The following is a 15493-nucleotide window of genomic DNA, read 5'->3' on the forward strand; positions in this document are numbered from 1 at the left end:
AGTTGGTTTTGGAGTGTGATATCAGCCTGGGGATGGAGAGTTTTATCCTTCCTAGGTATTGGCTTTCTCATACTATTCAGTTGCTGTCTATGTCTACAATGTGGACCAGCGATTTGTGGTCTGTGTGCCACATCGTGTATTCCACCACCAAGATTTCATTCAAGATCCCGGAAGAAGAAAGAAGAACAAATGATGCTATATGAACAGATCGATGGATTGATGAAGATCGATATCTCTTGAAGGGCAAGTAGGGGGACAAGGAGGGAATGTGGAAATGTGGATTTTCCTGGTCAGTTATGTCCCCTATCTTGGACCCCAACGGTTCTATGTGCATGTCACAAGTACATGTATGTTCCCTCCAGTTCCAGTTGTGAAGACGCAAATACATGTGCGTCCACCGTCAACATGTCCTCTGTCAGATCCGCCATGAATATGTCGGATATTCCATTCCTAAATATGAAAGGCCACCGGCTTTATATGGTTCACTTATGCCATTTTACAGTCCAAGGCAAGTAGGCCCTGATTCTGTCATCAAACTCCTTTTGCCTTCTGCCTCTGAAAGCTCCAGTCTGAGCCTGCATCTGTGACCATGAACTCTGTCTCATTCTCTGCGTGGCTCACGAAGCCTGACATCAGCCTATTCTCTGCCAAGAGCTGTATTTCACCTTCGAATTATCTGCTTCCCCCTCAGCCGATGCATTCCTGCCTAGTAGCTTAAGTAAACATTCTTCCAGTTACCAAGTAAGAGGCCCGGCTTCTCTGCCCTCATGCAAGTAATTCATAGCCCTGTTCTATGGAATATTCCCATCCCCTCGCATTCAGTGTAGACACTTAGACGCTTGTACACACACGCACAGTCAGTATAGAATAGATTCTGTCTGAGAGTCCTTCTTTATGGATAACATAGTTCTTTAAACATAGGATGTTAGATATGATTTGGGATTAGGTTGATCTGACCCCCAGACTTTTCGTCTCCACATGTAGAGCTAATGTCAAGTTCCCTTCACCCCCTAGTTACACGTCAATTACACGTCATGCTGCTGCGCGCGCATCTATGTCAAGTATTATCTTATAGATCCACCTATGCATGATATCATAACCAATCATGTGTCTTTTTACTCCTTGTAAACACCCATTTTCGGTTACGCAGGTACCACGTCAAGTTCCTTATCAATTATTACGCCTACTGTATTTGCTTCATTATAACGTATGTACTATAAAAGTTACTTCTTGTCAATAAAGTATGTACTTCACTTCCTGAACCCCGTGGTGATGGAACTTGAAGCATCCGATTATAATCGATTATTGGAATAAAGCCCATTCAGAAACTCTAATATCACGGATTCTGCCTCTCATTTTACTGAGCTATTTTATTATGATTATGTATCAAATTCAGTCCAGGTAAAGGAATTTTTATTTACCACAATGTGATGCCTTCAAAGTTCTTATAAAAAAAAAAAAACAGCAGTGTAGGATAAATCAGCAACTTGTAGCCATTTAGGTCATATCCCTTTCGGGAGCTTTCATGCCCTGTACTCTTTCTCCAGAAGCAAAAAAATGACAGCTATCCCTGACCTTTTACAGGGAGACCTAACAGGGTTCCTCAGGTTTGTATCCAGTCAGTGCAGTCTACTTACAACTGGATAGTTGGTTCTCCCACACCCACGGGAACAATTCCTTAGCTCCTCAGTCCTTCTTAATCTGGTCCACACAGAATCCTCCTTATTGTGAGTCTTCCTCAGGTAAAGATGTATTGTGATGGTTTTCCATTTTTATCCTGTATACTAGCCAATGATTTATGATAATGCTAGTGCAGTCCCTTCGGCTCTCCTACAAACTAGTCTTCCCTCCTTTGCAGCAGGTCCAGCTTGTCTGCCTGCAAACTATCCCTGACCCCTTGTTTATGATGTCCGGATTCTGACTCCCAAACTTCTCCCAAGACCTGTTTTTTGGAAACCATGATTCACCATCTTTGGCTGTTCTGAAAAGACATTGTTACCCAACTGGGAGCAGAGAGATATCCCCTATTCAGAAGTCTCCTTCACATTAACTCATGTTTAGTGTCTATATGTGAATAAGCCAGGCCAATGCATGGGGTTTATGGCTGCCACCTGTCTTCCTGACTGCTCTGTACAAGATAAATGGCCAGTGATTCCACTCTTAGTCCTCCTGCTTACAGGAGTAGCTTTATGTTATGAAATTACGTTAAGTTTTGTTGACAAAATATTTATCAAAAACTCCCTTCAACATTTAACAAGATTTTTTGATAGATATTAGTAATAAATGTTAAATGTATTAGCTAGCTGTTCCTGATCAGTTCTTTAAAATGAACTTTTAATGACAGTCTTTTCGTTTAAGAAAGTTACATTTACCTACATAGTACTTTGTAGGTGGCCACTGTAGGAATATAATCGTTTTAACAGTTACCTTTACCACTTTAACAAATTAAGCACATGAACAAGACAAACATAGGAGTTACTTGAGTATTACTTGAATGTAGGTTTTCTCATACCTCTGCCATGGGTTAAACGCAGTGTTTAGATTTCAGGCTCAGGTTTAGCGACGAATGGTGTATATGCACACTGACATTGAGCTTCTATGTCACTGGTTAAATTCCTGTACCAAGTTGCTGTGCTTTATTTCAAAGTTAAATAAACGGATTACTGTAGTTAATTTGACTTAATTTTTTAGGGAGAGAGTACACACACTGTGACTGGATGGCAGTCTCAACAGTGTCCCTAGTCAAAATGCCTCCAAACCTTGTCCCAAAAAAAGGTGAAAATATCTGGGGATTCCACAAAGAAAGACAAAATTGCTACATCAAGGAAATGTAAAAGTGTCATATGAAATACCTCATTTTCTTAGGTTTTAATCCTGCCCATACCTATAAATATGGAAGTACTAAATTATGCAGACAATTTACATTTTCTGGAGTGCAGTTAATGTTGATCACTTTCCAAATAAGAGAACAGTGCTGCAGGTAACCAGTACATTTTTTTTCCAAATGAGAAAATTGGCGGACCTACCTTACAGGCATTATTTACGGAAATACAGCTCAAGAACTGTAGGTACATCAGTATAAGTATATCAATGATTTGGATGGGATTATGTGTTCAATTATATTACAGTGTTTAGGGTATTGAAGTGCTCTTTTGGCATGGGCCTAGAGCTGAGCTTCTAGTTTACCCATGTGTCATCATAATTGTCAATAAGTCCGATTTTATTTTTACATTTGAGCAAAAAATACTCCACTTTCGCTGCTGCCTTGTCTCTGTCCAAATGTTGTCACATCCACTCTGTAGTATATTTTTACGAAATAATGTTAAATCATGTTTTTGACCACTTCTCTCAACAGAAGGTCTTTAAACAAAAAATAGTTTAGGTTTCATTATGTCCTACATGGCGGTATATAACGGCCTTTGCCAATTGATATTGAAACCGCTGCATGGTGAGGTTAGGCTTGAAGGTCTGTTGCAGTTGCTGTGATTTCAGAGATGAATGTAATCATTTAGCAAGAAGCATTTTGCAATGCAATAGGTCTCACATTTGCTAGAGGTTAAGCTATTGGCATTGTAAATGACAATGCCTTTTATGTATCTGTTTTGCTAATTAACACATAAATAAAATGCCAATAGCTCACACTCTTGTAAATGCGAGACCTATTTCCTTGCGAAGAAGCGGCCGCCATTGTCCCGGGCTGCTTGGAAAGTGAAATGGTGCGCTGAATGTTGCAGGAAAGCATGTCGTGCAGAAACTCATCATAGAAAATAGTGCTTACAGACTAAATAACACATACCGTGTTACAACAGAAGTAAAAGGGCCAGTCCTCATGAGAGGTTACAAATGAAGACAAGGTGGTGCTAAGGGGGCGGGGACTAATAAGCCTATTAACGAATCAGAAGCCAGCATTTACAAAGGACAATGACACAAGCCAATGAAAAATATGGGCAGAGAGTGGGTGGAGCTTCAAGTCCATACTCTAGTACAGCATGTCTTGCAGAGCAGCGCATCCGCTGCCCAGGTTCGACCTAAAAGCTCCTCCAGTCTGGAGTAATTGCTGAGATAAGCATAATTTATGTAGTTTCTGTCCTGTTCAAGAACCTGTTTGCAAATTTTTGTCAAAGACCGGTTTTGAATCCTCCAGTTACGTTTTGAATTTCTTTAGTATTTCACAAAATCAGAGCAATACAAGGCGGTACAGAGTCGTAGACTTTCGCTATAAATCTTGTAAAACCTCCCAACACTCCCACCCCCTTCCTTCCCACCTCCATCCTCCCTGTTCCCCAATACCCCCCCCCCCCCCCACCCCCCCCCCCACACCGGGATCCGCCATAAACAAAAAATCCCCAGTTAAAGGTTGTGTGGCTCCAAACAGAATGGGCTCAAGAGGTGTCTAATACTGTGTTAAAATCTTTACCTTGTTTTAGGTAATTGGAAGATCGACGGTCTAGGAGGAAAGGGATTTGTCGTGTCACACCAGTCAGCCATTGTGGGGTCACCCCCTGTCAGTTTTGCTGTAGACCAATTATTTTCAGGAGGGATATCAGTGTGATTACGGTTTGATTCAACCTTTGCCTCAGTGGAAGGCTAGGTAACACAGAAACAGAAAATCATTGGATAAGAGGAACAGGTCGATGAAGGACTCTGTGAGGTCTTCTTTGAATGAGGCATTGTTGCCAGGAAGATGATACATTTTCTTATCATCATCCGCCTTACTTTATAAATTATCAGCAATAACGTAGGAAACAATTATTTCAAAGCATTGAAGGATAAATAACATACCGACTGTTATTTTATTATTATTTTTTTTGTTTTGTGCTCCCTGTTTTTTCTTAGTCACGTCTTATTATGTAGTAAGCAGGAAGTCGTACAATGATGAATCGGAGTGTAAATGTGGCTAATTAATCTTTTGGGGTGCTGCCAACCACATTTATGATTTAATAACATGAACGTGATGAAATCTATAGACTCCATACTTGTGCACAAATGGTCTCAATGCAGCAGCTGACGTTGAATAACACCGATAAAGCAAAATTCATTATAGAGAAGCATTTTTGAAGAAACGAAGAAGTATGCTTATATTTGTATTACCACCGCTAACACAATGAAATCCAGACATATTTCTGTTTTTTTTGCAGGAGATCAAGCTCGTAACTTCTTCTTACAATCTGGCCTAGCTGCTCCTGTTCTTGCTGAAATATGGTAATGCTATCTTTTTTTTCCATCCAGTTGCGGAAACTGTTCGTACAGTTTGCGTAACATTGTGGGTTTAAACGCTGTTTCGGAGCTTATGTCTTATTTTTGTATATTGCTTTTTTTTCATCTTCCAATTCGAAAGTCATGTGTGGTAAATTCTTAAAAAAGCGTGTGGCAATGGTATGTACCGGAAAATGCATAAAGAATAGGAAGTAAATGTTATATGGTTACATTTCCTTCTTAAGTCTGTCCTGCCTGTGTGACAGTAATCAAAAGACTAAACACCTACTGAATGATTGGGTGGTTAGCATTGAAGGGGAATTCTAAAGGAGTTTATTAGAGTTTTTACAAAATCAAAATGAGGCTATGCCATGTCTCAAAATAACAGAGACCGCGTGCATATGAGCATGTATGCTGCCTTTGTGGACCTAAAATCGGCCTTCGATCTCGTCCCCCGCTCTAGGCTATGGTCGACTCTTCAAGATTTAGGTCTATCCGCTGAACTTTTGACGCTCCTAAAGAGATTGCATGAGGGCAACTATGCAACAATACGCTGGGGCTCACAGGGTCAGGTGACTGATTCTTTTCCGGTTGAGTGTGGGGTGCGTCAGGGGTGTGTCATGGCCCGACATTATTTACTGTGTTCATAAATGGGATAGTTGATTGTATGGCTAGAGTCAATACAGATGCTCCGGTTTTGGCAGGGATTAAAATCCCAATTTTAATGTTTGCTGATGACACTCTGATAATTTCGAAGTCCCCGAGTGGGCTCCAAAGGGCCCTGAGAGTATTTGAGGAGTTCTGCTCCGCTCGGGGACTCGAAGTCAACATGTCAAAAACGAAACTCATGATATTTAATCAACCTAAAGTTTTTAAAGGTGGCATTTTAATGTATAGTCGTCCCCTGGAACAAGTTAGGGACTTTACATACCTAGGGGTGAATATTCAGAATGATTTAAAGTGGAATCACCAGATTGACATGGCCACCCTGAAACATCGGCAGTTGTCAGGGGCTCTACGCCTTGAGCACAATAGGTCTTTGAGGAAACCCATTAAACTAGTGCTCCAAGTTTACGACTCTAAAGTGGTAAGCTCTGCATTGTATGGCGTAGAACTTTGGGGGCTAGAGAACTTGTCGAAACTAAGCTCATCTGAAAATAAGTTCCTGAGAGGCATTACCAATCTTCCACAAAGTACACCGCTTTGTCCGCTCTTCCATGATCTTGGGAGGAAACCTCTTCAGGATATTGCAAAGCTACGCACCGTGCTATACTGGCGAAGATTGTGGACAACACCGGAATTGAAAGATTATGCTGAAGGTTTCTTGGATATTATAAAAGCTGATACCTTTCATAAAATTAGCTGGCTGTGTGGCGTGAAAAACATCTTAGTTAAAATTGGAATGTCAACACTCTGGGACGAACCTACTTCGGCTTGCTTTCCAACTAAGAAGTTTTTAAAAGAGAAATATTGGGAGATGGTCTCATTAAGTGTCTTTAGTGCAAGTGAAGCATCCTCCTTAACAGGTAAATTCTTGGGATTCAAACCCATCTCGACCTATGAACCATATTGGGATACTGTCACTAAACGTTTAGACAGGAAGCTTTATTTTCAGCTGAGAGTGTGTTCGTTGCCGCTAAGGTCTTTCACTTCGAGGTGGACTAAACTTGATGAGAGTAAGTTTCCTTGCTGTTCGGCCCCTAACTAATCTGTTGCGCACATGTTATTTGCCTGTCCAGCCTACAAGAATCCTCGTAGAGTTTGGCTAAGGCCCATATGTAAGCTTTTGGGGACAAGATGTAGTCTGGCAGCTGAAAGAATATTGCGTACGAATATTTCATTCCCTATATTCGTAGCAGTTGCCAAATACTTAGGATGGGTGTGGACAATTAGGGCAAAGTCCATTGCTACTTAAAATTGTGCATTGCTAAACTGTGTTAAACTGTGCTAATATATTTTTATCATCATAAGTTTTAAAAATATGTTCTGTCAAACAGTGTTTTTTTTTATATCTACTGGGTTTTAGCCAACTTGTCTAATTACATTTTTTTTTAACACTGTTTATTATGAATTTTATTAATTTTGTTTACAAATCATATGCTGTGAAATGATTGCGTCAAGCTAGACAAACTGTGAATACATAGTTTTGTTTAGGAAAGTATGATCCATGGGGACACACAGTGTAACCATTGTCCAATTAGGCTTTTATAAATAATTGAATGACACTTTTATTGTAAATATCATAATTTTTACACTATACGTAGGAGTTTTTGGTGACTGTCTAGGTTCACACCTGCTATTATACAGATTTTTTTCAGCTCAGAAGTGACTTAAATAGTATGAGGAATATGATTTTGCAAGAAGCATCAGTCAAACGGTCTATAATGAAATTCTCAAATTAAAAACTGTCACGAATGGTCTGGATCCGGAAACAAATACTAAGTTTAATGCATTCTTGTCTCCTCTTTGGAAGGCCAGGTACTATGGGGTTTGTTTTTAGTTCACCTGTCGGCTCAGGCATACCTGCAGAAATGGAAGTAGGATTGGGTTGCACCACTTTGTTCACTCCTAGCTGGCAGACCCCAGCAACACTACCGTGTTGCACCAAGCTGTACTCTGTAACTTAAATATTTGGCCACTAGTATAGAAACTCCTGGCTTATCTCTGTTCGTCCCAGGTTATTGGTGGACATATTTTGTACCGGCCTATTACACTAACTGTTAACAAGACATAGTTAAGACACAAAATCCCTTTGCCTGCCTTTTAAAAGTACTAGCCTGTCTTACTGCTGTTAGTGTTTCTGACCCCTATGCTTTCGGGCCCTACCCTGGCCTTAAAATACAGAAACAGATGAGCTTCTAGGTGCTGTGTACATACATTCCTCTTTAACGAGCTGATCTTATATGAATGATGTGCAGTATGTCGCTGTAAACCCCGTGCTTTCTTGAATGTTATTTTGCATACATTTGTAAGTTTAAATACATAGTTCTGGCTCACACTTAATTTACAACTGGCAGAATCTCTAACCGGTGCAAACAATAGGTGTTACCTCAGATAGATCTGATCAAAATGAAAATCATTATAGAATCGTCAGAGAGAAAGTGCTTCAAGAGGGACTTATAAGATCAATTTCCACTTAAATTAACGAACGATAACACACACAATATATCAAACAGGTGTCAAAGTGTAGACCTACATCCTGTAGGTCAAGTAGTTCAATTAAGGATTCATGACTGCAGAACCCAAAATGCATTGTATTGCTAGATGAAATCCCAATTCTTGTCACTGGTTTTCCTGATGACTGTCACCCGGTAACTTTCGAGCTTGAAATACTGAAACACAGTTTATGAAGTCTGTTCTGTTAGTAGTTTTAGGTGCTTTCACTTAGAATATTGTGTTTTTGTAATGAAGTCTTAAAAGGAAACTTTACCCAACAAACATATTTGATTTATCTCTGAATAGAAGAAAGCAATATATTGTCAAGATGACGTAATTACAAGCCTTGTATGATCATTGTGGGCATCTTGATATATAAAGCCATACATGCAACAAGTGACGCATGGGAATCGTGATTGTAATAAGTGTCTTTTATATGAGTGTATGTTTGAAGCACTGTTGATCAGTGTTAGTCCTCCTTTAAACTGCATCTTCGAAATGTGTCCTCTTCAGGACCCTCGCAGACTTGAACAAAGATGGGAAGATGGACCGGCAGGAGTTTTCCATTGCTATGAAACTCATCAAGCTAAAGCTACAGGGTCAGCCCCTGCCTACTATCCTCCCCCCTTTGATGAAGCAACCTCCAGGGCTCTCTCCTCTGATGTCTGCTCGATATGGTTCGTATTAATCCTTAGCTTGATTTTGGTAAAATTATGTAATGACAAGAGAGTTCCTTTGTTTAAAGTTGATGTTCAGTGATAAAGGTACAATAAATATGATTTCTGTAGCAAAAAAGATAACGGGCTTTCCACATAAATTATTAACATAATCCTTGTATGCAGAAAAAAGAAAAGATTATCGTTTTCCCTTTTAAAGTCTCATTAATAATCCATTACATACTTTATAATCTGAACAGTGGCTTCGTTGCATCCCTTTTCAAGCCTTAGTGGTATTACAAAAATCTTGGGGAATGTTCATAGCGTCAGAGATTTTATCAATATTGCCAACTTTACTTCAACGTTCTCTGCATAAAGAGGTATCTTTTAGATTTTCTTGTTTTACAAATGACCATTCTGGCACGAAAGTCATTCTTCAGAAATGTATGAGAATTGATTAAATGTTGGTAATGCAACCATTATCAGTCATCCACTTATAGGTTCAGCTCTTAATCTTTTTATTTACATGTCTGTTAGATGAAATGAATTATGCCTTATATTGTTCTGTTGACAACCAGGCTCTTGTACAACACAGTTAATGTGCTCTCTTAGGGTTCAGATGTGACATCTTTCTATGTCCTGTAGGCAAGGTTCCTTCGTAAATGTTTTCATCCCGTCTTGTCTGAGCAGCTCCTTTCCACCACCATATGGAAATTATTATTTGATATCACTTTTATTTTTGGAAACGTGCAAGCTCTTTTCACCATCTTTGCTATTCTTCTAATGGAACAGCATCAGCACTTCTCAGAAGAAAGCATGTCTTGTTATAAGGAACTGCTATAATACTGTAATAAATGCACTGCTTTTACCATTTGGAATACTTGTTGCCTCTCTATAACCACAAGTGAATAGTGAGTACAAGCTATAACCACAAGTGAATAGTGAGTACAAGCTTGAATCCTGTTTGTCACATAGACTGTGTCCAAAATATATGTTCTCTTTTTTTTTTTTTGGAAACAAATTTTATTGGGTTTTACAATGAAGCATGGCTGTGATGGCTTGCATAATAAAGTAGCATGCAATAAAAGACATACCCTTAACCCCTTCGCTGCGGCGGCAATTCCGCCGCAGCGCTGGGGGGTGCGGGGGGGGCAGTGCGGTGGTGCGGTGCTCATGACGGAGCCACTCCGTCATGAGCCACGGTTGGGCTGTGCTCATGACGGAGTGGTTCCGTCATGACTCCGCCCACGGCGCTAATCGCCCGCACAGGCGGGGAATTAGCGCCGCGTGGGCGGCGCGGCTGCCAACGGCCGCAGCATGACGGAACCACACGTTATGAGCACACGGCAACCGTGGCTCATGACGGCGTGGTTCCGTCATGAGCACGGAAAGAGTTAAGGAATTCAAAAACAAACAAACTGGCACATTCCCTCCCCGACCCTCTGAATGTCTTTAATAGTTCCTCATCGCAAGAATATTTTTACAGAAGATCAATGATTCTAGATGTTATATTCAAATGTTCGTATGTCAATGTCCAGATGGGCAGCCAATGTGCCGTCCAGGATCACACCTCTATATAGTGCCCAGCGTTGCCATATCTTTGGGTGTTAGTAGCCCCTGGCCTGAAATACCCCTATTTCAAGACCCATACAGTGGTGCAAGCCTCTTTTCCATACGAAAGTATTGCTTTCCATATTTTAGCGATGTCTCGTTTGGCCAATGTTAGCTCCAGAAATAACAAGTGCTGCTTATAGCGGCTCCCGCCAAGGCCCTCTGTACTATGGAGGAATATTAGTTTGGGATCTAGAGGGATTTCCCAAGAAAGAACATCCGCAAGGCAGGATGTCACCCGTTACCAGAAGCCCTGCAGGGATGGACAATCCCACACTTTTTGTATGAAGGAACCCTTGTCTATCCCACACCTAAGGCAGGTAGGGGATTCAATCGTGTCCATGCACCAGAAGCGTTGTCAGGTGTAATAGGCGCTGTGAAGATACGTTGATGATATTGACATTTATAGAGCGCAACTGCTACCCAAAGGTGTCCTGGCGCTGTATTTGATGTCCTGCGGTGGCCTCAGCGCGGCGGGGATGCAAGTAGTCATTAGGCAGTGAACAACCATGTTTTCAAGGCCTTCCTAAAGTCCAATAGTTTTGTCATGCATCTGAGAGGCAAAGGGACGTCATTCCATGCCTTGGCTGCACCGACCAAAAAGCTTCTGCCACCCCAGTTAGCTTTTTTTACGAAGGGTACTTAAACTAATTTTGCTTCTGAGAAGTGCAATGATCTTCTAGGTACATACCAGCGGAAGCGCTGAATCAAGTGAAGGGCTCCGTTTCCATGGAGCGACTTATGGACCACACACAGAGCCTTAAACAAAACTCGCTTTCTGACAGGCAGCCAGTGTAGCCTTCTAATCTCCGCTGAGATTGAGGTATATTTTGGAATGCCAGAAAGCAGTCTGGCAGCTGCATTCTGCAGGAGCTGGAGATTTTTCATAAGCCCCTCCTGGATATTTAGATATAGGCTGTTGCAATAATCCAGTCTGGACATGGCTAAGGCAGTAATGACTGTTTTTTGGCTGTCTTCAGGTAGGAAAGGCAACATTTTTTTGCAGGATTTCAGAGTGTACGATGTGGCTGAGACCACTGCATTTACTTGATTCTTAAAAGAGAGTTTGTTGTCTATTACGACTCCTATATTTTTTACCTTCCTAGTGGGAGTTGGAAGAGGACCAAGTGAGTCCGGCCACCATGCCGGGATCCAGAAATTTGGATCATTGCCGGAAAGTACCACCTCCGTTTTATTGGATTAAGTTTGAGGCAATTATGGGCCATCCAACTGCCCACCGCTGTCATGCACTCATGGAAGCAGGACGCCGTCTCCTGTATTCCATCTGGAAGCATTGATACTACAATCTGGGTGTCATCAGCGTAAGAAGTCAGACTGAACCCAAAGGATTCAATCAGGGGAGCTAGCTGCGACACATATATATTAAAAAGAGTTGGACTCATGGAAGACCCCTGAGGGACTCCACAAGGAAGGGATAAAGATTTGGCAGTGAAGTCTCCAAATGTGACTGTCTGTACTCTGTTGGCTAGGAACGATTTGACTAATTTCCAGGCCGTCCCCTTTAATCCAATCTCTTGCAGCCGGTCCATCAGTAAGACATACTGGACCGTATCGAAGGCCGCAGAGAGGTCTAGCATAATAATGGCAGCTTTTCCTCCCTGATCCAGTGTAGTCTTGATTTCTTCAGTGAATTTAAGGAGAGCAGACTTCGTACTGTGTCCCCCCTGGAAGCCATACTGGGTAGGGTCCAGCACCCGTCCCTCTTCCAAAAACAGACTGAGTTTGAGCTGAATTAGGCCGAGGCGTGAGGAGCTAGACATTTTGCGTGGGAACCAGTGGTTAATTTGTCAAATAAAAAGTGCTGGGGCTCTCCTCAGGAGGCAACTCTAACAGGAGAAATGTGCTGGGGCAAACTGCCTCATGACTAGAGCCGCGGCACTTATTATTCTGGAGAGGACTTGGCCTAATGGCTACAGCTGCTGATTTCGGAGCTGGGGAACCAGGTTCGAGTCTCGGCGTGGGTCAACATTCTGTGATTCTGTGGAAAATCACCTGCCTTCCAAATGAGTGTCCTTAACTGGTGCTGTGAGCACAAGTGGTGAGGATTAGATGCCGGTGCTGAGCACTGGATAGCACCTGCTCAAATTAGGCACTGGTGGGAACCCCAGAGCTTCTGTCCAGTCATCATCGTTCATCTCACCAATGTCTCCCTGTCATGACACCCAAAGGGCGGGCAAGGACGTGGTGCCATGTGGGATCAGTGATTGATACATTTGTGTGATTTTTATGCATGCCTAGGTCACCCATTAAGAATTTGCCCTCCAAAGGGCTGAATTCTGGCAGCTCCTGAAGGTCTTGTAGGTATGTGGATATAGCATGGCGGAGCTGGAGATACCTATAGAACTGACTGCGGTGAAGCTGAAACTCCGACTGCAGTTCCTGAAAGGACTTCAAGACTAGTCCCTTTAGTACATTGCCTTGTGTGGACACCCCAATATCATCCCACTTTGGAAATCCTTCCAACTGGGCGACCTGGTGAAATAAGGTGCCAAGCCACAAGGGAGTTTCTCGTGTCAGTTTCCCCCTTCACCCCATTCTTTGGATGGGAGCACCGCAACAGTTATATCACCACCCGTGTCGCAGGGGGAAGTTCTGCCCCACTGTAAGAAAGATGTAGAAGTAGCGTGTCACCCATTGCCCACCTCTCCATAGCAAAAGCTGGGTCGGCCTGGGAGCCGTACCACCAGTCATTAATGATCTTATATGTGTTCTCTTAGGAAGGAAATGTTTGTCCAATTATTTGAAAGACATAATTAAAACCCACTAATTTGTTTACATTTGTTGTTCATTCAGAAATGCTATCGTTTTTGGATTACCCGGACCTTTCTATTATGGCCATCAAACATTCTATATCGTTTCTAATGATGAACATATTAAACAAATCTTGCACTGCATAGCCGAAAGGGTTGACAATCCGCAAGCATGGAGTATTGACTTCCCTGCTGATTTCAGAGATGTGGGTGCAATGGATGTTAAGCACAGCCGGCTGTGCAAAATAAAGTGACTATCAGCAAGCTTGCATTTGTGAGAATTCTTATTGGTAAACTTTTTGCTGGTCTTTACCTCACTAGATGTGCACAGGAAGCTACTCTTGAAAAGGCAATAGCTACTTTTCCAGGATGGGAAGAAGAAAGTAAACCCGAACTAATTCCCTGGGTGTAGGCAACGGGTTTTCTCCACCCAGAACACGTTATCCATGGGGAGGAGAAGAAAATGTGCAAATCTATACCATGGTGATCATTTCAGGAGATTCATCACGGTAGGGCAATCAGCTGAAGTATGCATAGAGGAATAGATGTGTGCACGGTAATCTGTGAAAGTCGAAAATCTTTGCAAATCATAGGCCCTATGTTTAGAGCCTGATTCACATATACTTTTAGTAGAGTCAGAAACCTAATTTGCTAACACACCCATTTCAGTTCCTTTTTTGCCACTGAGACATCCGTTACAATCACTGCAGTAATGGCTGTGTGTGAATATCACAGACCGTATTGCCAATACCATGGGTATCAGTAATTCTGGGTGGCATTGTTACTGTAAGATTACAGGGAGTTTGCTATAGGCCCTTTATGGAATAGGACATAAGTGGAAATCTGTGTTACTGTTACAGTTTTCTAATTTCCTAGATTTAGGGTCTTTTTGCTGAGACAAATTCCATCAGGTTTAACCTACTGCAGTTGCCCCCTCCAAGTAACTCACAATAAGGCCTCGCATACCGATTTGGACACAAACTCTTGCCCTCCCCCAAAGATGTATTAAACGTCCACTTGTAATGTGGGCCTAAGTAATGGAGCAAGGAACTAATCTTCATGTCCTCTATTTTTGGCGTCGGGGAGTGAATCTTTTTTTTGCATAGATTCAAAAAAAGATGTATTTACTGCACAAATTCCCTTTGTGTGTGTGTATGTATGTGTATGTGTATATATATATATATATATATATATATATATATATATATATATATATATTCAGAAGACCTGTCTCCTTTTGTAGTATCTTTGTGATTGAAGCTGAAACTGAGTCTTAAGGCCTCAAAAATATATATATGTAAAGTGCTATATAACTACCAATACAAAACAAATCTTTCACATCCAAACAAATTTATTTGTGGGTGGTGGATCTTCCCACTCCTGTCTGGCTGCCTAGGAGGCTACTGCTCATTTAATATTCCATTGTAACACAAATACGTTGGTGGAGTAATTTCCCTGTAGTGATACCATCTATAAATATCCCTTCATTTTTGTGTACATGCCTCGGCACTCTTATGAATTCAGAAAACAAATCTGAACTTGATTAAAATATAGTGCCACTATGTATTTTAATTTTAATATCCTGCATACTTTGTGTAATTCATAGCGGATTCTTTGTCTTTCCTTCCTAATTGAAATGGGGTTCCAGATTTCTTATACGCTTTTTTCACAATATACCTTCATCCGCCAGAAGCCGCCAGTAATAAAGTTGAGTTAATGCTCTCTTTCATGAGGATTCGTAAACAGTAAACAACAACCCAAGGGGGTTACTGAGCACCCTACATTCCAGTACCTCCAATGGCCTGGACATACAGCACCACTCTTGCAGAGAGAATCCTAACCAAAAAGTCAACAATTATTCAACCAAAAACTGGCTAACATGAAGATGGAGGACCAAAATCTCTAATTTTACTGTAGAGACTCTATAGTAGAGCATAGGGTCAAAAATCTGTGATATGCAGTAAACCAAGCACATGTTTTTTTCCCCCCCAAATTTTCCACAACGTCACTGAACAGTGTATTGTATACTATGTTTTTTTATTTTTTTTATTTAATAAACCGTGCCACTCACATATGAAGATCCTGTGAATTGTCTTAAGCAAA

At 41.3% G+C, this 15493-nt stretch overlaps 1 protein-coding gene across 2 annotated transcripts in view; it reads left to right on the top strand.

Moving 5' to 3' along the window:
- Positions 1-15493, top strand: part of ITSN2 (intersectin 2) — a 1173023-nt gene that overhangs the window by 310566 nt on the left and 846964 nt on the right. For both annotated transcript variants that reach the window (XM_085610587.1, XM_085610588.1), the window contains exons 4-5: positions 5139-5202; positions 8866-9029. In XM_085610587.1, coding sequence (XP_085466713.1) covers positions 5139-5202; positions 8866-9029 — 228 coding nt within the window. The remainder of the gene's footprint in view (positions 1-5138; positions 5203-8865; positions 9030-15493) is intronic.

Source organism: Triturus cristatus, chromosome 6, assembly GCF_964204655.1.
Source record: "Triturus cristatus chromosome 6, aTriCri1.1, whole genome shotgun sequence".
In the NCBI taxonomy this organism is placed as follows: domain Eukaryota; kingdom Metazoa; phylum Chordata; class Amphibia; order Caudata; family Salamandridae; genus Triturus; species Triturus cristatus.